General features: G+C 40.6%; 1 protein-coding gene across 13 annotated transcripts in view; it reads left to right on the top strand.

The window, feature by feature from the left end:
• The window catches only part of LOC111585516 (neural cell adhesion molecule 1-like), a 288,784-nt gene that overhangs the window by 223,287 nt on the left and 44,072 nt on the right, over positions 1 to 21,425 (top strand). For 7 of the 13 annotated variants that reach the window (XM_055017435.1, XM_055017431.1, XM_055017433.1 and 4 more), the window contains 5 exons: positions 2,555 to 2,705; positions 8,472 to 8,656; positions 9,585 to 9,681; positions 12,818 to 12,985; positions 16,872 to 16,997. In XM_055017435.1, the coding sequence (XP_054873410.1) occupies positions 2,555 to 2,705; positions 8,472 to 8,656; positions 9,585 to 9,681; positions 12,818 to 12,985; positions 16,872 to 16,997 (727 nt within the window). Of the gene's footprint in view, positions 1 to 2,554; positions 2,706 to 8,471; positions 8,657 to 9,584; positions 9,682 to 12,817; positions 12,986 to 16,871; positions 16,998 to 18,886; positions 18,902 to 19,166; positions 19,203 to 21,425 lie in introns of all 13 variants that reach the window. The other 6 variants (XM_055017428.1, XM_055017429.1, XM_055017436.1 and 3 more) reach the window with 2 other exon arrangements.

Below are 21,425 nucleotides of genomic sequence, written 5' to 3'. Positions count from 1 at the left end.
CGGCTTCCTCCCACAGTCCAAAAATATGCTGAGGTTAATTGATCATTCTAAATTGCCCGTAGGTGTGAATGTGAGAGTGATTGTTTGTCTCTGTATGTAGCCCTGTGACAGACTGGTGACCTGTCTAGGGTGTCCCCTGCCTTCACCTGAGTCAGCTGGGATAGACTCCAGCCCCCCCATGACCCTAGTGAGGATTAAGTGGTGTATAGATAATGGATGGATGGATGGAATTTAATTTGCTTTCTGTTGGTTGCAGCTTAGTCACTCACAGCTTCTTGGTTGTACAGAATTTATACCATTTTTATATTATCTGGTTAAAGCTACTAGTTTATCTTTGGCATTTTTATTTATTTATTTTTTTACTGAGATGTAGAATAAAGTGATTTTGATGAAATCTCACAACTTTAAACTTAGTTCTGGTTAAGTTTCCTGACAGACGTCACAGATTAGCTGTTGGAAATCTGACTATTCTTTGTTTTACATTTTCTGGCTCTTATAAATGGTGCAAATTTGGAGTTGTTTTTTTTTTCTTTTTAAAGACACCTTGCCAGTCAAACCTGCTGGAGGGTTTTAGGGTTCAGGAGGTTAATGCAGCGTTGACATCTTGTCATTCAGGTGGTAGAGATATAAATACTGGCCACATAAAGCCAAAGTCTGAAAGGTTTTTACACCTTGGTTGCTGAAAAGAGCTTCTCTGAATTTAGTGAGAACGTAGAAGCGGTGCTTAGAAAGAGTGAAGTGTGTTTGTGCTTCATCTGTGACAGACGCCGCCTGCAGATGATGTCTGGCAGTTTCTCTCCTGTAGAACACTGAGTACAGAGTGGATAACAGCAGAACACATGTATTGACAGGTTGTGTAACGGTGTCAGTCCTGCCCTGCAAAGCAGAGCAGCAGCGACGACACGAGCAGTCCAAACTAAAACACTCATTCCATTCCTTCTGCTGTACGAGTCACCATGACGACTAATCTGATGACAATCATAGTTGTGTAATTAAATGGATTCATCGGAGTTAATGAATAAATCCTGCGTAAAGGTCTGCCTGTTCACTTCCACCTCTGTTGTATCATTAAAATATTATTCTCTATTAACCTTTTTTCCTGTTTCCATTCTGGCAGTGTGCAGCGTACAGCTCTTTCTGTTTCTGCAGCACGACAAGATTAATGGTGCCATTTCAAAGTGTTCCAGGACACTCCCTCAGATCCTCAGTAAACAGCACAAATATTCCTGCCACATCTGCATCAGCCCTGCTCCGTACAGAAGAACAATCTGTAACGCTAAAACAGCAAATATCATTCAATTATTAATAAAACATAAACACCCCAGCAGCCCGAATGGCTCAAATATTAACAGAAGATCAGCAGCTAGAAGGGAAGATGTCTGTATTCTCCCTGCTGGGCTGAACTGTGAGTCGCCCAGAGGGAACAGGAGATGTGTTTTTAACAGAAAGCGTTTTTATAAGGTCTGATGCTTTATTAGTCATTTTATAACTCTCTACTTTAACAGTAATGTAGTAGAAAATATCAAGAAATGCCTTTCAGTCTTTGTTTTGCTAAATGCTGCATGTAAAACTGGTCAGATAAATGCCCCTGAGACCAGAACACCCCGTCCTTTGGTCTCGTCTTTGTGTTGGGTACCAGCAAAGATCCAGCTTGTTTGTAATCCTCGGTTTAAAGACCAGCTAGCGAGGTCAGCGAGTGAAGTCGGATGTCGACCTGTGCAGAGCTCCGAGCAACACCTCCTCAGCATATCAACTAAACAGCAGCTTCAGCTAAGTAGGTAGTTGAATAAATGTGATCTGCTAATGAAATAAAAGGGAGATTTAACAAGCCATTTGTTCCAAACTGCAATTACACTGTTCCAACTGCAATTAGGCCGCCTGGAAACCTGCAGCCACACTGCTAAACGGCTCCGGCCAGCAATCGACGTGTTCCAGCAGTTTAGGAGGCAGTTCAGTGACCACTTAGTGATTTCCAGGTCCATCCAGGGACAGTTTCTCAGTTTGGTCCGCTGTGTGGATGTATGAAGGTCAGGGAGCTGGATTTGACCTGTGTGTTTGTAGGATTTTACGACTGACATGGAAGTGTTTTATGATTTAAAAACTGATGCACGCATGAACTCACCTCGACCCCGAACTTTAATCTCGCTGATGTCCACAACTCAGAGGATAAGGCTGGTGTCATGTCTGCAGAACTCAGTCCACAATGGGAGGAAAAACTGCAAAATAACACCAGTTGTATCCACTAACAGCTTCCAAACTATTCAAAACTCATCTCTCATTGGTGGTTTTTATGGTGTTTCTGCATTTCAATAGAGTCACAGTTTCTTTGTGAGTTGATGAGTTTAGTCTCCAGTTCATTTTCTATTAATTTATCCAGTTAAACTACATATTTAACCCCATAACCTCCTGGCTTTTCCTTTCTCTCTCTTTTCTCCACTGTTTATACCAGCAATTATAAATAAAAAAAACCTCATTAATAAGCTGAAGGAGTCACTGAGAGTTAAAAACGAGCTGCTTTACAGGTGAGAACAACGTCTTCCTCTTCTGTTTTTAGAGCCTTGATAGAAACGTCGTGGTTCGCAGTCATGCCCGGGTTTCCTCCCTCACCCTGAAGAACGTCCAGTTCACGTACGCCGGCCAGTATCTCTGCACCGCCAGCAACTCCATCGGTCAGGACAACCGTCACATGTACCTGGAAGTTCGCTGTAAGTCCTCATCTCCACACACGTCACCTTCAGTCTGCTGCTATCATTCACTTATTGACCAGATCTAGAATTAAAAGGAGCTGTTGTTAATGTTGACGTCTGCTTAATAAACTCTCATCATTTTTACATTTCATGTCACTCACACATTCACCTGCATTTCCCAAAATGCTGAACTGCAGAAAAATCTAAATTAAAGTCCCAACATAAAGGCTGAGTAAAAGAATTCTCCCTGAGGAATGTTTGCAACAGACGTACATCTGTCTTTTCTGATCTGTGGCTGGTGTTTCTGCATCTGCTGAGGACTCTTCAATGAAACGTCATGAAGTTCCAGCTGGTAGTAACGACTAGTAGACTGTAAATCTCTCTCATCTGACTGGGATCACTTCTCTGTGTCATCAGGCTGAGATGTTGTCTTCATTCCACCACTAATTTATTTGTTCTGTCAATAGTCAGAGCGCAGATGTTTTCTCAACGTGTCTGTTTCTGCTCAGCCACGGATTTTCCTCTCGTTCCAAAAATGGTTTTGACAGCAGCCAGAGAACTTTCTCAGGCTTTGTTCATTAACGGCTGATTCCACCTGAAGGCAGAGAAATCTATAACGCCAGCAACGTAAGAGTAGGAGCAGGAGAGCAGTTCTTCCAGTCAGGAGAAACTTAAGACTCATGATATTTATTTAAGGACCAACCTGCCTTGTAGCTGCCTGGAATCTCTCAGCTTCTTCTGAAGGTATTTCTCTGTAAATGGTGGTTAAATGTTGGAGAAAAAGCTCAAAGATCTCACTGTTGATACAAAAAACTGGAGCTTGTTCACAAAGACGGCCAGACTGTTGTTACGTCTCCAGATGGATTTTAGCAGCTTCTTCCACCAGATAAATACAAGTTTGGTTGTAAATTGAAGTGTAAAGTCAACACTTTGTGCACAGATCAGGCTGGAATCATAAAATGCACCTAAATAACATTCCAAGCCACACTGGATGTTACCAGAATTCTTTTTATTTTGCTGTTGTATGTTGTTTAGTAGAGATAAATGACCATCTACCCCTGAGCTTAACCCCAACCAGATCTACTCCACGTCTTATTTTACTGCCATTAAATGACTCATGAACTGTCTCTGAAGCAGCGTTCCATTTACACAGCTTCAAAAACAGTTATTGGACCTCTTTGACCGCTGTTTCTGCCTCTTCCTTTGCTCTTCTTGCTGGAGCCGTACTGCATTTCTTCCTAAGGTTGTAATGGACAGCTGTTTTACTGATTTCCAGCCGGTTATCAACAGTTCTCTCATTATATTCCTCTTTGTTCAGCACCTAGATGGGTGTCTTCTTGTCATTTTACAATTGTTTTCTTTCTAGTATTGTTGCGTGACGTTTTAGTTTGAATTATCTGTTGACTTTATGCACAAAACAGTGAAGACTTTAGAGATGTTTCAGCCATCTGGTGTGAATTAAATCATTTGTGCAGTTTCAATACATCATATTTTAAAGAGAATTTATTGGATGAATTGAATTCCTTTAAGATTTTAAAGCTGTCTTCTAGAGGATGCTGTAATTATTGAACTACTATGGTGAGATTCAGATATAATAATCAGTGGTGAAAAGCTGCTGTGGAGATTTTCTAAAGAAAATAACAGGTGGTTTCCAAAACTGAACACAATCCCATAATATCATGTTAAACAGATGAATTCACAACAAGAAACTCCAGTCCTATGCTGTAATGAAAACACTGAATTCTCTTCTAGATCATATTTAGATGAAAAAGAAAAAAAAGTCATTATTTTGAGGGAAATAAGGAGGCGTATAAGACCAAGAAAGACCCAACAGAGAAGATAATGTTTGCTGCCACATTTAGATTAAAATTAATATTACCTTATTACTGTGTTATTTATTGACTGCTTGGTTTACAGGATTTTCACTCATGTTATGGTGACTTTATCAAGCATTAATATTATTACAGATAATAACATCAGTGGAAGTTTTTTTTTTTTTTTTTGCTGAAGTGAGTTCCTGAACAATAAGAACTTTCCAGAGTCCTTCCTGGAGTGAAGCGAAGCGGCATAAAGGAACTGTACAGCCCACCACTGAGCTTGCATGTCAGTGTCATCATAAATGGTTCCAGACATGGGAAATGTGCTCAGAGAATCTGTACCTCTGACTCTCCTCACACTGGAATATCTTCCACCATGGTGACAGTAAGAATGGCCAACTTTCACCCTCACGGGGAAATAAAGTGCTGTAACTCACCTGTATGGTGCAACTCAGTTTCACTAAGTTTTGGCATAAATTACTACTATTATATATTGTACACACTTTTATATATTTATGCTCTTATTGTTGAAGCAGCTGCTTATTCACTCGAAGCTACATTTGAACGTTCATAAGGAGCCCAAAGCTGTCTAATTAAATATTTGGGTGTAAATTAGAACTCAAAAACCTGATAAGCATCAGCTTTACCTGCTAAACTACATTTATATTCCTACTATTAGTTCAGTTAATCCTGCAGTTCATAGATGCATTAAATATAAATGATACTATAAAATCACAGAAAATGACAGAATCAGTCTGGAAAATCCTAAAATAGGAAACGCTTGAAGAGACCATAAACCTGCTGAGGAGACGGTGTCTGGGCAGCCACCTCTGTTCCGGTGGATAAATGGTCCAGCAGTGGAGACAGAGAGAGAGCAGAGTTTCCTGGATCACTGTGATTTGTTGCCATGGAAACAAAGGTCTCAGTTCTGACATACCTTCAGGGGTGCCGTGGCTTTTTGGGCTCTCGTTTACTCCGTCTTCATTTCTCTGAGTGGGGATGTTTCTGTGGAGCCATATGAGATGTTTGTGTGAGAGATGACATGCATTAAAGCCCCCTGGATCTGAACAGTGAGCGGCAGCACGTCCAGAACGTTCTCTGAAGGTTACACCACACTAAATCACACTTTTCTGCTTGTGCTTGACCGACAGCACATGAGAGGGTCAGCAGTGGAAGACTAGCGGCAGAGGTACCGTCTCATTTGGTAGATTACTGCTGGAACTCATCTCTAATGTGCTTCAGGTCAGAGACTAAACAGAACCACCCTAATAGTCCAGTATCTGCTCCCTGGTGACGCCTCTGCAGGAATCTTCCCATCGCCTCCAAACTCAGAAGACGCTTAGAAAGACTGGATGGAAGCCAAACTGTATTTGATCTCATTTTGAAATCTATCAAATGTTACCTTGGCTTAAATAAAAAGGAGAAAAATATAACCAATGAATCCTAATTGGATTAATATGCCCTGCTCTCAATGCACTCACAATTTGCTCAGAGATATAATCAGAACGCAGCATTGATAGAGTTGTTTGAGGGCTCGCAGTTAGCTGGAGTAATCAGCGAATAATCAGGTAGCTGATTCACTGTTGCCAAGCAATTATCGATAAGAAAAGGTGCTTTGTCTTGAGCACAGCTTTCAGTCCCTGTCCTCTCTATCACCACTCACCCACTCACACAATGAAGACGTTATCTAAGCGTGGAACTTCCTATCTGCCGCACAGCATGATCCCATTAGCCGGGCTGAGAGGATCTGAGTTTGCAGCTAAAGGACTGATAGGACAGTGTGGATGTCTTCTCTGTTTGAGCTCCATTTTGTCGGTGGTTGAAGTTTGTTTAGCATGAATTTCTAATGAAAGCGCTGTTTGAGCTGGAAGCAGGTCCCTTCGTTTGTTCTCACCTCAGTCCTGCTCTTCTGTCGGCTTCCAAAATCCAATTCCAGCTTCATTTTTACCAACCTTTGCATGCGTTTCTGCATTTTTAACAGATAGATACTTTAGTACTGAGGCTGCAGAGAATTCCACCAAAATCTACCAAAATATTTCCAAAGTATCTTTTATTTACAAGGTAGAAGAAGAACTATGCAGTATTTATATGTAAACCAAATACTATGTACAACTAAATGTCACTTCCAGGTGCACATTTATGTCTTTATGTGTATTTTGAACCATCAGGTCTGACCTTTACTTCAGTCTTTGAATATATTAAAATAAAATTCTAAAAGCAGAAATGCCAACATCACAATTCAACATTTATGAGAAACATCTAGAAAATAAACACAAGTTATTCATTTTCCTGCACTGTGCACGTACTGCATCCAGTATTTAGATGCATACACAACTTATGCATAAATAATATGTAACGCTGTATATCTACAGTATATAATCAGTGTTTACCACTCAGAGAAACACAGTGAACTGCTCTATTTTTGAGACTTTGCACAAATATATTTACACTTGACCATAGATTTGCATGTACTTTATATCTGGAGCCACTGAGAAATAAACTGTAATTAATTTTCTTTTATTAAAAGACACTAAATTCCTCTATTCCTACTAAATGTACTGTGCTTGCATTCATTCTTGTCTACATTTTATACTATCGGTAGTTCTGTCTTTGCTGTTTTGCTCTGATTTTCTGTTGTACGTGATCTGCATGATCACCACTAGCAGACACAATCCTCTTATTGGCAATAATTTCTCCTCCACGAGGCTGGAAGGCTGCAGAACTCAAACAGGCAGGTCACAGGCTCTGTGGTGAGTCAATGAGACCCAAAAGCAGCATTGATAGAAGGAGTGAGAGTCTAATCAGGGCTGCAGGAGATGGAGCATCTATTGACTCGGCCGTGTCCATCAATCCCAGCAGCGGCACACTGCAGAGTTTTCAAGGATCCGGGGTCAGGAGTAAAACCCCGGCAGTGTCAGGGGCTGCAACATTTCATAGCACTCAGGAAACAAAGCAGACTTCACTGCATTCAGCAACACCGCTCGGCCATGTGAGCAAGATATATTAAAAGGGAAACAATGCAGGGAAGCAGCCGCTACCTACAGCCTCTTACTTCTCAGTTCTGGTGTCAGAAATCAAGGCTTCGGCCACATGATATCGATTCAGCTCCATGAGGATGTCAAACAGCTTTCTAACTGGGTCTTCCGCTGCAGGAATGATAGCACTCTTATTAGGAAACTCTGCAGCAGCAGTGACAGAAATGAACCGACTGAAACTCCTGGATCACCTGAGAGGATGCAGCTCTGTTATTTCTGTCGACTCCGTGCTCTTCCTGATTCATGACTTTACACCTATTAGACTGGAATTAACGGGAGGATGAGATGTAAATGTTTGGAGTTCTCTGAGCATCCTGCATTCACTTTCTGTCACGATGTAAACAGGCAAAAAAGAGCACTTCAGTGTTCTATAAAACTAGTCTAGTTTGGCTGTAAAGCTTAAACGGATATCATAAAAAGACGTTGAATTTCTAGAACCCAAACACAGCCGTCAGACTGCACTCAGCATTTGTTTACCATTCTGTAAAATTGCAGTTTTTGTCAGCATCGGGACGAGTGCCTTTGAGAGTGCATTTTAAATATCTTTTTTTTTCATTACAGTGATTTCCAAGTGAAGCATCTCACTGGTGGCAGAGATAAGAGAGCTTCAGGGAATCACTCCTTGCTTCCCTGCAATAGAAGACTTAATAAGCTCATATCCAGCTGACTCGTTCCTATCAGTCCCAGATTTTCCTACAGAGATTTGACTGGCTTGATGATTATGCTAATGCTAAAAAAAAGTTAGTGATGATCATAGTTGCAGAGACTCGTCAGATGGACGTCAGACTCTTCTAATAGTGAATATTCCACTCATATTTAGCTGATTAGATAAATATCTGAGGCTTGATTATGTTGAGTCCTGCACAGCTGAGCCAGACTGAAGAAATGAACGGTTCAGATGATGTGATCCAAACATGTTCCTGTTCCTTCAGATGCTCCAAAGATCCTGGGTTCAGTGACGGTGTACACGTGGGAGGGAAACCCGGCCAACATCAGCTGTGAGGTGGACGCTCATCCAGGAGCTGAAGTGGTTTGGTTCAGAGACGGCCTCCAGCTGCCCAACGCCAACACCACCAACATGAAGGTCTACAACACGCCAACCATCAGCTACCTGGAGGTCTGCTTCACCTGCTGTCTATGTCATGATTTATACTGTCACACAAAGGATCATTCCACCTCAGTGGGCCAAATGTTAGAGAAAATTCATGTATAGCCATTTTTTTTCTGTGCATTTATAGTCGGTAAAACATGTAAAACTTCTAATCAGTGAACCTGCACAATTCCAGGACTCCAGCTACATTATTTCTCAAGTTCCAGCACCTCAAACATCACGACACAGATTGGAATTTTTAACTCAAAAACTAATCTTCCCTCTGACTCCAGGTTTTACACTCAACCAGTGTTCACCTCTTTAAAAGAATCAAACTGAAGATGGTCAGGCGTGGAGCTTCCGGTGTATTGAAGCAGAATGACCCATAAAGAGACATGTTTTTTCATCATGTTAATGTCATCTTTCAAATATTATCAGATGTTGTGTCTGCAGCAGTTGTAGTTATTCAGCAGATAAAGATCAAACCATCAGAAGCAGAATCTGTTCCGCTTTTGAATATTTCCTGAACAAACCTCTCTATCATTTCTAATGGAATTATTCTGTTATGCTGTGATGAATTGATTGAAAAAACAAACAATGTATTGGTAATTTATGAATATTTAACTTTAAAATGCTCCCAGTGAGATCAGACACTGACCTGAGTAAAAACATGAAAGTCTAAAGAGTGGTTCCAGACCAGCTCTAAATGAATTCTAGTAGAAGGGATGCTATCGAGATTCTATGTTAATGAACCAATGTGCAGTTATTAGCTCCTAGACAATCTGTGCATCTGCATACCAACTAACCTACAGATGAATCACTTGAGCTTTGATCCTAAATGGCATTAAAACATGAATTAATGATAATATAAACACTGTATTTCTGCATTTATTCAGTTTCCGTTTCCTACAACCTGATGTTTTTCAGTGTTTTTGTGTCATTTTCTGTCCTTCAGATTACCCCTGATTCTCAAAATGACTTTGGCAGCTACAACTGCACAGCGACCAATGTGATGGGCACCGAATCCAAGGAGTTCATCCTCATCCAAGCAGGTTTGTTCACCAAAAATGAAGCCCTCCATCGGAAACATGCAAAACAATGGAAAGTATACAACAAAATGTTTAAAAGAGAATATATTTTAGAAGACTAAATTTGTGGAAAGCCAGAGAAGAACCCCAAATTCTGTAAAGAAACATTGACGTCTACAATCTCATGTTAGTCTTTAGCTCAGATCCAGTTGGGTTCTACTCAGTATGAATCCAACCATCCAGAACCAAATGGTTTACCAGCTCAGCAGTAAAACCAGGAGGAAGGCCCATCAAATATCAAATAAAAGTTTAAAGTCAATTCTAAAGGCAATCTGAAGCCACATTAGGAAGCAAGGCTATGTGAAATATACGCCTGAAATCCTCCCAACAGCTGCAGACAGTAAAGGGAACTTTGACTAAGGGGAGTGAACAGGTTCTGGAGCTGTAAAGACCACAGGTAATGAATGTACTCTGCAGTTTGTGGGTTCATGGTGAATTTGTTGATGGGTTTTGTCCATATTTATAATCGCTGCATGCAGATCTGAAACATGCACTGATAAATGTGGAATCAGGGAGTTGATATTTGCCTTGAGATGATTAACAAATTAAAAACTAAACTACATTTGTGTATGAGAAGTCCCAAGAGCAGCATGCAGTATAAACAGGAAATAAAGGTGGACAGTGTGCAGAAACTTGAGCCACAGCACAGATTAGACAGGTAATGAGGTAAAAAAAAAATCATGAAATCACAGTGGAACTGCCCTTTAAGTGGTATTTTCTTTGGGCTGTGTTTGGTTTGTGTTAGCTTCATTTGGTATGCAGATTGCTTTGGTCCCATTAGAAGTGGGAGGTCGCTCAGGACCTTGTCTAAATGCGGTGTGGTCGAATTAATTGTGGTAACACCCTGTGCTGCCATTGTGTAATATCCTGTGGGCTCTGTGAGCTGCTTTTTTCTGCTTTCTTATTTGCTGCAGAACTTATCAGCATGCCTAAAGTGACTCCCTCCAAACTGGCTTAGACCAAAACAGAACCTCATAAATACGTCTTGGTGCCTTATTTTCCACAATGATCTGAGATGAGATAGCTTGACATGTAGCGTGAGGAAAACAAGGTGATTTCAATTTGTCATGGTGTGCTGCCCAGAACAGATGGATTTATCATGAGAAGATCAGACACATTTTCAGAGTTTCTGTGTGGTTGATGCAGCAGTGAGTGGCTCTAGGAAGTTACAGACGTTCAGAAATGGGCTGATCATTTATTTATTCCTTTGCCTTTTAGCAGCAACATAAAAATCCAGGGATGCTTTTTAATTTCCAGCAGCAACAGAGACTTCAGTGCCTGTATTCAGACAAGATGAAAACAAAGTCTCACTAGCGACCCCTAGAGCACGCAGAATCCACTACAACAAAACAGATGACAGGAAGTGATTAAATACATTCCCAAAGCTTGATTCTGCTGCTGATAAAGCAACTGAATTGTGCAAAAAATAAAATAAAATTACTTGGTGATGTTGCTGCAGTAGGTAAAAGATTGAGTCAAAATGGTGCTTCCTCTGGGGAACATGAATGTTACCACTGATATGATTTTGCTATTGATAAAGCACATGTAAGTTTGCACAATGTTACGGGCTTCAGCAATAGCATTTAAATATTTGCACTTAAATTGTGCAAAAAAAAAAAAAAAAAAGTTTGGTGTGATGTTACTGGAATGGATGAAAGATTGAGTCAGTGACATTTAAAGGGGCTCATCCCCTGGGGAACATAAATGTTATCAGTAATCTGAGTTTGCCATTGATAAAGCACTTGAATTTTGCAACAAGCAAACAAAAAAGTAAGTTTGGTGATGTTGCTGCAGTAGGTGAACAACTGAATCATTTAAATCAAAAGGGAGCATCTTCTGGGGAAGATGAATGTTATCAATCATTTGATTATCTGCCCAATAGACTGATTTTCTTGTGTGGAAATGGAAAATTTAACTTGACAGAAACACAAGAGGTTCTCAGAACTCAATAGCAATTATCCTGAAGGAAGCATGAACGTTCTGTGTGACAAGTTATTGTTTTGTTGTTTTTTTTAAATGATTGTAAGCAAACAAAAGCATTAGAACAGACTTTAATTGACGGGTATAACTCCCAGCTCCCAGACTGATGATCATCATTAAAGATTGAAAACAGCTTTACAGCGTCGACAGAAGAAAGTTGACTTCTGTGGGACGTTCCAGTTCTCCGACTCCGTCGCTCGGCCCTGTAATTATGAATCAAAGTGCATCTCAAGGCGTGAGCTAAAACTGTCACTGGAAACTCATTCAGGCATGCCGAACATATCTTCAGTAATCTGGTGACCAGAGACTTTGGGGCTGCTTTAATGACTTTAAAAGCGATCCTCTCCCTGCCCGAGCACATGGAAAGTTTGGTAAAGCCCACATATCGAGCAATGAACTTCCTGTCACCCTGTTTAAAGGCACAAAGACTGTATTTAAAGACTCACACAATTCACATGCACATATATCTAAAACAGACACATATAATATGAATAAACAATGAAAAAGCAATTTGCACTTTATTTGGTTATACCAATTACCTATTGCTCCATTATTTTTAAGTATATTTTTATGAAAATAAGAAGTAGTTTAGTACTTGTCAAATGAATAAATGTCTATTTTCTAGCAGGACGGTCCATAGTTCCAGAAAATAGTTTCTATAGCTGTGATTTGGTGTCATAATTGCAAATTTTAACTAAAGATGAAATCATTTCTGCTGACGTCTTCTAGATGTCAGAGAGGATCTTTGTCATAGAACTCAGTGGCTGATAGTTATCTAGAGGAATGACTCACATGATCCTGTGGTAAATGTCACCCTGTGGTTTGGAGGCCAAATGATCACCATCCAAAGATAGAATGTTTAGAGATTTACAAAAAGAGAGATGATGTAGGAAACCAGAAATATGAAAACTGCTGCTACAGGAACACACAGTCATCTTTAATTGTCATGAAGATTTTTTGAAGTTCTGTTCACATAACTTATATTACATCAGTTTATTGAATCCTGAATCTTTAAATGAAGATAACATTATTTTTTCATTGGCTTTTCTAAGTGCTAGCTTTGAAAAGGAGCTTTTGAGAATAGAAAAAATAATAATATATATTTTTTCTCTGCTTGCAGAGGTTCCATCATCGCCAGAAATTCAACAAGTGGAACCTTTCTCCAGCACAGCGGTGGTGGAGTTCGAGGAGCCCGTCTCCATGGGTGGAGTGCCCATTATCAAGTACAGAGTGCAATGGCGTTCGCTGGGGCAGGAATGGACCGGCAGGGAGTACGACGCCGAGGACGGTGAGCCACTCATCGCTCTTCACAAAAAGCTCGCTGCCTTCATGCCTCCCCCACAGTAACAGCTATTATGATTTGTTTTTTAGCATCAGATTACTGTGACACACATTTCTACTGATTTAATGTTAAATTAAGTCTTTCAGTCCCTCAGTCACCACCACTAACCTACATTTCCCCTGAAAGCCCTGAAAAATATACTTTGAACCAAACACAGTGGATGTAAAGGGATGCTGGTTAACTCTCAGTGACTCTCAGGTCAGTGTTTTCTGCATCAGCTGCACCTTAGTACCACTTAAATTTAATCCTTGGCACCAAATGACATCTAATTTTAACTTTCCTCTCAAAGATGAAGGCTCCACTCAGTCTGTTCCCAAATATCATCCATTAAGGAGCAGAGCTGCAGCGATCAATTGATTAAATGATCAGTTGTCAACTCTTGATCAGCAACTTTTGATGTTTGAGAAGTGAACATTTTTTTAAAAATGACAGATTTCAGCTTCTTAACTGTGGATATTTTCTGGTTTCTTTCCTCCTCTGTGACAGTAAACTGAATATCTTTGGGTTGTGGACAAAACAAGACATTGGATTTTCTCATCTTGGACACTGATTGTTGTTTTCCACCATTTTCTAACATTTTGTAAACCAAACAACTAAATGGCCAATTGAGAAAATAATCTATATAATAATAATTCTTCATTGCAACCCTATTTACCAGTTTAGTCATTGTGCATAAACTGGTTCTGATCCATTTTTCACATCTTGTTTCTTCATCCTCCTTTTTGTGTATCAAGGTAACCCACAGTCTGTCATCTATAATGGTTCCAGTGCAAAGAGAAAGTGTTGGTATTACATGCAGCATGACTTTTCATTGCACAAAATACAATATTAGCATCATATTCAGTCCAGCTTGAGGCACAAGACACTAAAAACAGCCGTAAAAACAAGGTTTAGGTGCAACATTACCAATACTGCAGCGTTTGGATTCATATAGGAATTAAAATTTCACTGCTGTTATTCATTTTAATCATTATTATTGTTGTTGGTGTTATTTTAGGAACCACAGCTCCCACATCAGAACACATTCCTCCCAGCAGCAACAGCTAATCCAAACATGACAGTCGCTGGTGTCGGGGAGAGAGAGGTGGAACTCTGTAGCCTAAATGACAGTCAGCTCAGACAGTGACAGGCCCCAGATAATATCCCCGTCCCACTGAGGGTTTGTGGCTCTCTACAAATCTGGATGGTTTTGGTCCCGTTTGCCACGTGGGACGTATCAGTCAGGGGCTGACAGGCTCTGCTGTCAGCTCAAGGCCCGAGAGCTGCCTGTCACGCAAGAATATCCTCCAAACAACAAACACACGGATCCACCTACCAACAGTAGATGTTACCAGAAATATCTCATTCAGCTACGTCAGCTACTCCCCCTCAGAAAACACACAGGAACCCACATGAACACGCTCTGGAGGAATGTTTTTACTGATGCTGGGTTATCCAGTGGCTGATCTGTGTCAATGAAAAGGCTATTGTGTCTCACTATGCTGTGAACCAGGGCTGCCATCACATGTTTAACAGCAGTACTGCCAGATGTAGATACCACACCCATCACTGTGGGTCCATACTGTAGAGACACCAACAAACACCAAGCTGCACGTCCTCTCTGTGGCCTGTAAAGCACGTTTCATAGTCTATATTTTATGCAGTAGATATATAGAGTCTATAGTAAGCAGTAATACAGACATTCAAGCTGCATTTATGATGCAGAGAGACTCAAACGTGTCGTCTTCTCTTTACTGTAACGACAGCAGCAGCTTCCAGTGAGTGTACGGCGTTCATCAGAGCAGCAGTGGCTCTGATTGATGTGTTTCTGGTGGTTTTTAGGAGAGTCTGCTGCACAGAACAATACATGAACTACAAGGCAGCACTTGCTAGTGAGATAAATACTATTTTCTATTTTTAGGTTTTGGATTTACTGACTGCTTTTAATTATTGCAGAACGAATTCATGCAGATAAACAAAAATTAAAAAAATCATTTACTGCATTGGAGGTTTTGTTTTTTTGGTATAATTTTAATGCATAATTCTCTCAATGCTTGGAGCTCCACAAATCAAATGACATTCCTCTCCATTGTGAGTCTGAGATGCACATGTAAAAATATCCTAGAACATTTATTTAATGTGTTGTTTAATGTAATATGTTTTGTCCATTTTATTTGGTGCTTTAATACGACAGCTAATCTAAACATAACATCTTAATGCTAACAGTTTTCTCAGATGTCAGAAAAGCACACGTCTTTATTCAGTCAGCAACACAGTAATTAACACTTGCTGAATGAGTTGACTCTGTAGCGTTTGCTCGTGAATCTGACCTTTCACAGCAGCAGCAGAGAACAAACTTGTAAAAATCGCAGCTGGCTGTTTTTTCTGAAGTTCCACGTTGGTGCTAAAAGCCCAGTTCTGAATGGATGTGGCCTTCTGCTTTTTAGCTGCATTCACAGCGTTTCCCCGAGCGCTCACTTATACTTATATGTTCATTCTAAAACTACTTCTTCTCTTTGAGACATTAATCTGAGACATAAATGGAGCCCCAGTAATGGGAAGATGCTCCTCAGCTGTTTTTCACTGCCCAAATTTGTTCTCATCCATGAAATTACTATTCTTTGTGTTGCACAGTGAGATATCAGCCAAATGACTTTTTATGACAAAAGTGAGTGTATATGTGTGTATCCTGACTGAAATCTCAGCAGTGCCTTGTTAATATGGAAATAACAGTGTCTGTCAATAGAAACGGAGCATTTTCTGAATACAAAACTTCATCCTTTCACTCTAGAAATAGAAGTTTACACTTTAAGCAACCGTTAACCCTTTCTCTCTCTATAGTACATACATGCATATGCATGTGTAAATCTAAATGTTGCACCAACAGCCTTTATTTCTGACAATGAAACCAGTAACAAACCACAAAACAAGCCCCACAGCAATTACAAGAGATCATTTTTTATATATTTGCTATTCGGTGTGCTCCCTGGCTTCCATCAGATAAAATAATAACCCTCTATTTGTCACATTCTGGTTCCTGTTTATAAATGCAGTGACTGAGTGTCTGAGAATAATCCCATCAGGAGAATATTCCAGTTTCTTATATATACATAGCCCTGCTGGTTTCTTCAACAGCCTGATTGTATTGTTCTTTTTTAAAACCTCCTGTCTTAGTTTTTTCTTCTTTTTTCCATTCAGGAGAGACGTAGATAGAGCCGATTGTTAGATGTAATCTAAGAGACACAGAACAACAAGAACTCCTTGTTGTTTCTCAGTATATGTAGTACAAAGGATGGCAGTGGATGCAATAAGAGCATGAAAAGAGACTCAGGGAGCCAAAGAAACAAACACAAGCACAACCAGAGCAAACAATGACCCAACAAACAGTCAGTGAGGAGGTAATCTGAACTAAAGGAAGAACTCTTAATATTTTATTTGGATCCCCATTAATATCCTGGGCTTTCTGGATTCTACATGAAATAGTAATGGTATAAATAAAAACATGAAGGAGATCATGGAGAACGAGCCAGACACCAGGAGGTGGACTTATTATGCAGATTATAAGAGAGAAAATAAGCATATGAGAAGAAAAACCAATGCTGTTGCAGATTCTGCTTCCAAGAAAGATCCTCATCATTAGTCATTTGTGGAGTTTTTCTTTTGTCTTTTGTTTTCTTTTGTTGGACAAAATAAATGTAGAGTAAATGTGGTGACAATATGGAGAAACCAACCACATCTGTGATTTATGCATCTCGCAATCATGCAAAAAAAACAACAAACACCTTGTTCCGCGACTGTTGCTTCAGCGTTTCTTGAGTACGTTTGTGAAATAACACCACCTTCCCTTCCACAGACATGACCAGGATCACCATCGTTGACCTGAAACCAGAAACCACCTACGAGGTCAAGATGTCCGCCATCAATGGCAAAGGCGAAGGCGAGAGCAGCACGGCCAGCACTTTCAAGACCCAGCCAGTCCGTAAGTGGCTCCACTCGTACCTCGTCTCCCTGTTCTGAGTTAGCTCTCCTCTGAACCCGATGCTTTGAACCTAACGCTCACTCTCCCTCGCCCGCTCACGTCTAGCTGAGTCCAGATGCTTTCACCCCGACACTCCTCTCTTCTCACGCCAGACCCTCCCTCATGCTCAGTCCTTTCCCATCCAGGCCAGAAGGAATGATAATTCATGACGCCAGTTTGGTTAACCGTGCTAACTATGCAGAGTGTAACCTTTTTATCCTTCATCTCTGAGCAGTGTTCTGTACTTCTTGGCTCATGAATGTTTGCAGCGTTCGATGCCTCCTTTCATTTCAGAGACCTGACATCTTGGCCCACAACTCAGGTGATTTAGTGAACGCTTTCTCGAAAGTACTTGTGCATTCTCAAAGCTGATTTATACTTCAGTGGGAAGAAGTGTCATCTCAGTATTTATAGTTCAGTGACAGTGTGCATTTTTAATATAGCAGCCACAGGTCAAGTCCTGCCGAGGATTGTTTGTGTTTCGTGAAGGAGATGGCAGCGTATGATGAATTGCCGCATTCTGTGGAGGTCTAGGGGAGTTTTCTTTTTAACCGTGTTTGAAGGAAAGGAGAAAAGTCACCTTAACGGCACAGGGAGGAGATACGAGGAGAATACCTGCTTGTCAGGCAGATGAGGGAAGTTTTTGACCATGTTGCTTTCATTGCCGACCATGATGACACTGACAGCGGTTTCCTGGAGAAACTTATCGTCGCCCTTGACGTTCCCATCATTTCATCTTTTCTCTGTGAATAATCAGACGTCACATCACAACTTTGTTGCAGCACCTGCAGCAAAGAGCAGGTGCACAGCGCCCGCCGTCACCAATCAGAAGCTGTCAGCTTGACGTACAACGCGACTTTGAGTTTGTTCGTGTCAGATAATGCTCTCTCACTGAAGTATAAATTGGGTCCAGTTGATGGACAGAAACTGCACTTGCACTCAAGCTGATCCAGTCCTGTACAAAACCAGCACCTCTTGGATTTCAGTTTTTACTGTAATACCAAATAATTGCACATTGTAACTGTGGAAAATAAGAATTCATGGCCAAAACTGAGGCCCGAGCCTTCTTTTGTCGGTCCGTGGTGAGCTCATTTACCCAGGCCACAATCAGGAACCAACAGACCTATTTCTCAGTCGGCATTTTAAATCAGGGTCATGAAAAAATCTTTGTTTTAGTCTGTACCGCCCTCTATGTTGTGCTTCCATCTGTGCTTCATCACCCCACTGCCTCTGTAGAAAAAGCCCTCCTCAGCACCCTCCTTATTCTGTCCCTAAAGCTGAAAAGAGATTTTGTCCCACTTCTGCATGTTCCAGCTAAAAAAACAACAAAAAAATAACTTGCTCATGTATTTATTTAGGACAGTTTTTTAAAATGCATGAACCTGACACTGAGCTCAAACTTTATTTAATGCATTGCTTGAGGAAATGAAATGAAAATTGGCATGGAGGGATCAGTTTATATTGTATAAATGTTGTCATTTAATGGGTTCTACTACATTAGTGCAGCAGACAGAGACGTCCGGTGCTTCTTTCAGGAATTGCTGAATCCTTGTCTGGAACAAGAGCTTAACGCCATTAAAAAACTATTTTCTAATTTGGAGATTAATACAGTACCAGCATCATCGAAGTCAAAGTTAACTGCAGAACAAAGAGAAACGAGACTTTCTGTGAGCAGAATGTCCAAAAAGGCACAATAGCAGTGTGACAGTGGGTTAATAGTGTGGCGGGACACAGCTGCCCTCTTTCATTGATCATATTTCTCATTTCATTGTCTTTGTGTCTTCTCTTTGTTTTTTATTGTTTTCTCATCATGGTTTGTCATCTGTTCTGTATTCCATTGGACTTCTCAGGCTATTCTTTCACAAGTAAGTTTCTTTTCTGCCTGTCTTGTCTGCTTTATATTCTCCATCTCCATTGCATCCCCCCCCCCACAATTCTATCTATATTAAATCATGTCTTTAATGATTAATGATTGAAAAAAATGCTACAATAATGTGAATGTAGCGGCGTTCTTGATGATGTTCCAGAGAAATCCTCATCTAGTGCCCCAGAATTGTGTGTTTTCTTTTATTTATTTTTTCCTACATAAATTCCAGCACTCATTCATGACTTGATGTACTAATTTTGCAGAGGGCAGTTCGTTCCATTACTTTAATGTGGCTTCAGGTTTGTTTCACACTTATACATGACATACTTACAGACTGTAGCAGGTAATTGATTTATTTTTTTACCGTAGCCCATAGTGCCACCCCTGCTTCTTTAGTATTTCTTCCTCGTCTCATAACATCTTTGTTTTGCTTTCTCTTTTTGTATAAAGTGTCTTGCACTTCTTCACTGCAGCAGATCAGCCATTGACTGTTATATAAGACATCCAAAGAACGCTCAGATAATGAGGAGGAATACAGGAAGGAAGGAATGAGGTTGCAGTATCATAGGGGAATTAATGTGGAACAATATTTCCTGGTAATAGTGTTAAAAGCAGGCCATGTTTGCTCATAAATAGCCCCTTATGGCAGCATAAGGTTTAAATATTCAGGTCTTTAATTCACAGAAATCTGTAGAAATCCCATTCGTGCTCAGGATATGTTCGTTTTCTAGCTACTGTAATTTGGCCATTAGGCTTATTAAGATACAGAGATAAAAATAGAAAGAATAGGAGCAGCTTCCTGGTTTCTGCTGGGTTTCTGGAGGTGGGGGAGAGCTGCAGCTCTTGTCAGATAAAGCTTATTGTTGCACAGGAAAAAGAGGTTTTATACGTTGCTCTCACATACAGTGGCCTTGAAGCTCAATGCATTGCACCTCAAGGAAACACAAATACACAAAAGTCAAGCAAACAAGGAAAAAAAACCCTCAACAATCCTTAGTCTTCCACACAGCATCTTCAAGCAAAGTGAGAAAACACTGAATCACACTTCAGAGACAGAAAGCACAACAAGTAGCGCACATTTCAGTGGAATCGTTTCCAGTGGACACAAAGACGTGAAGAACACGCTGGGACATGCTTGTTGTTGCCATGGTTTCCATCAGTAGTGTTAATATGTAAGTCTGAGCATCATTCTAGATATCTGCTGGTGACCCTGCGGCATTTCAGTTTTCGGTTGGGTTTTCTCACTTTGCAGCATCAGCCAGGGTTGTTCAATTTGTAATGTAGTGTGTTTGTTATTTGCATTTGTTTTCTTCAGTGCAGAGCTCTCAGGGCCACTGGACTGGATTTCCGCTTTAATTTCGGCATCATAATTGTTCACCGCTCAGCCACAACATTAAAACCACCTGCCTGACATTGTGCAGTTTCCCTTTCATACCACTAAAACACAAACTACAACATGAGGATGTTGGCAGTGGATCCTTTGGGAGTTTTGAGGCCACATCACCACCTTGAGCTCTGGATCATGCTCCTCAAGCATTCCTGAGGAGTTTTGTGCACATTGTCTTGCATTATGAACCAGATGTTAAAGGTTATCCACTTCTCCTGTCTGTTTTTAATGTGGTTGCTGACTGGTGTGTAGCAGCTCACATGGTAACTCCTGGTGAAGATGTTTAGCTGCTGGGTAATATTTGCTTTGGGACCGCTCAGTTTTATAGCTATGCAGTTTTTGAAACGTGATATCTAGAGGCGCTTTTCCATTAGCACCTATTGTACTCAACTTGATTTGGTTGAAGTCATTTTCCACACAAATGCAACACAACAATGGATGACATGGAGGCGATGGTATAGCTGCAGCTTGGTCTGTGGCTTCTTGTCAGATTCAAAGTAAAAGAAGAGAGTCAGAGAAAGCTGAGGGTCGAAACCCTCAGGAGAACAGGAGAGTCTGGGAGGCGATAGAGCAGCATCAAGCCGAAGACAAGAGGATACGACCTAGACGTATGAGGGTAAGCTAATGCAAGCCCACTACAGTTATCGTATATCAGTCCTATATACAACCCTGTAATGGCTGCAGTTTATCGCTATTAGGTTTTAAAATATGCATGCTGTGTAGCGTCCAATCAGTGGCCTGCACTCTGTCACATTATCAGCTCAACTCAGCTCACTTGGAACCCCGGCCAAGTTGGTACTAAAATAGCAGCAGGTACTACGTCCTAATGGAAAACCTCACAAACCGAGCCGAGCCAAACCGAGTAGGTGCTAGTGGAAAAACACCCTAGGTGTAAGGAGAGTAACATGTGTTTATGTGGTTACGTTTTTAAACAGTGTAGGTTAGACTTTGCAGAAATCTGTCAACCTAACTGTAATTAACTAATTGCTGTAAACAAAAGCAAAACGAAAGGCAGTTGGTTTTAAAGGGCGGTTCACATCCGGGAGAGATGTCTCAAACAAACCTGGACCAGATCAACAGTCCAGTTACAGAACCTGCATGAGGTTCTTTCAAATGCTTGATGATAGACTTACAT

Source organism: Amphiprion ocellaris, chromosome 14 (genome assembly GCF_022539595.1).
Source record: "Amphiprion ocellaris isolate individual 3 ecotype Okinawa chromosome 14, ASM2253959v1, whole genome shotgun sequence".
Taxonomy (NCBI): Eukaryota; Metazoa; Chordata; class Actinopteri; family Pomacentridae; genus Amphiprion; species Amphiprion ocellaris.
This window is presented reverse-complemented; position numbering and strand designations above follow the sequence as displayed.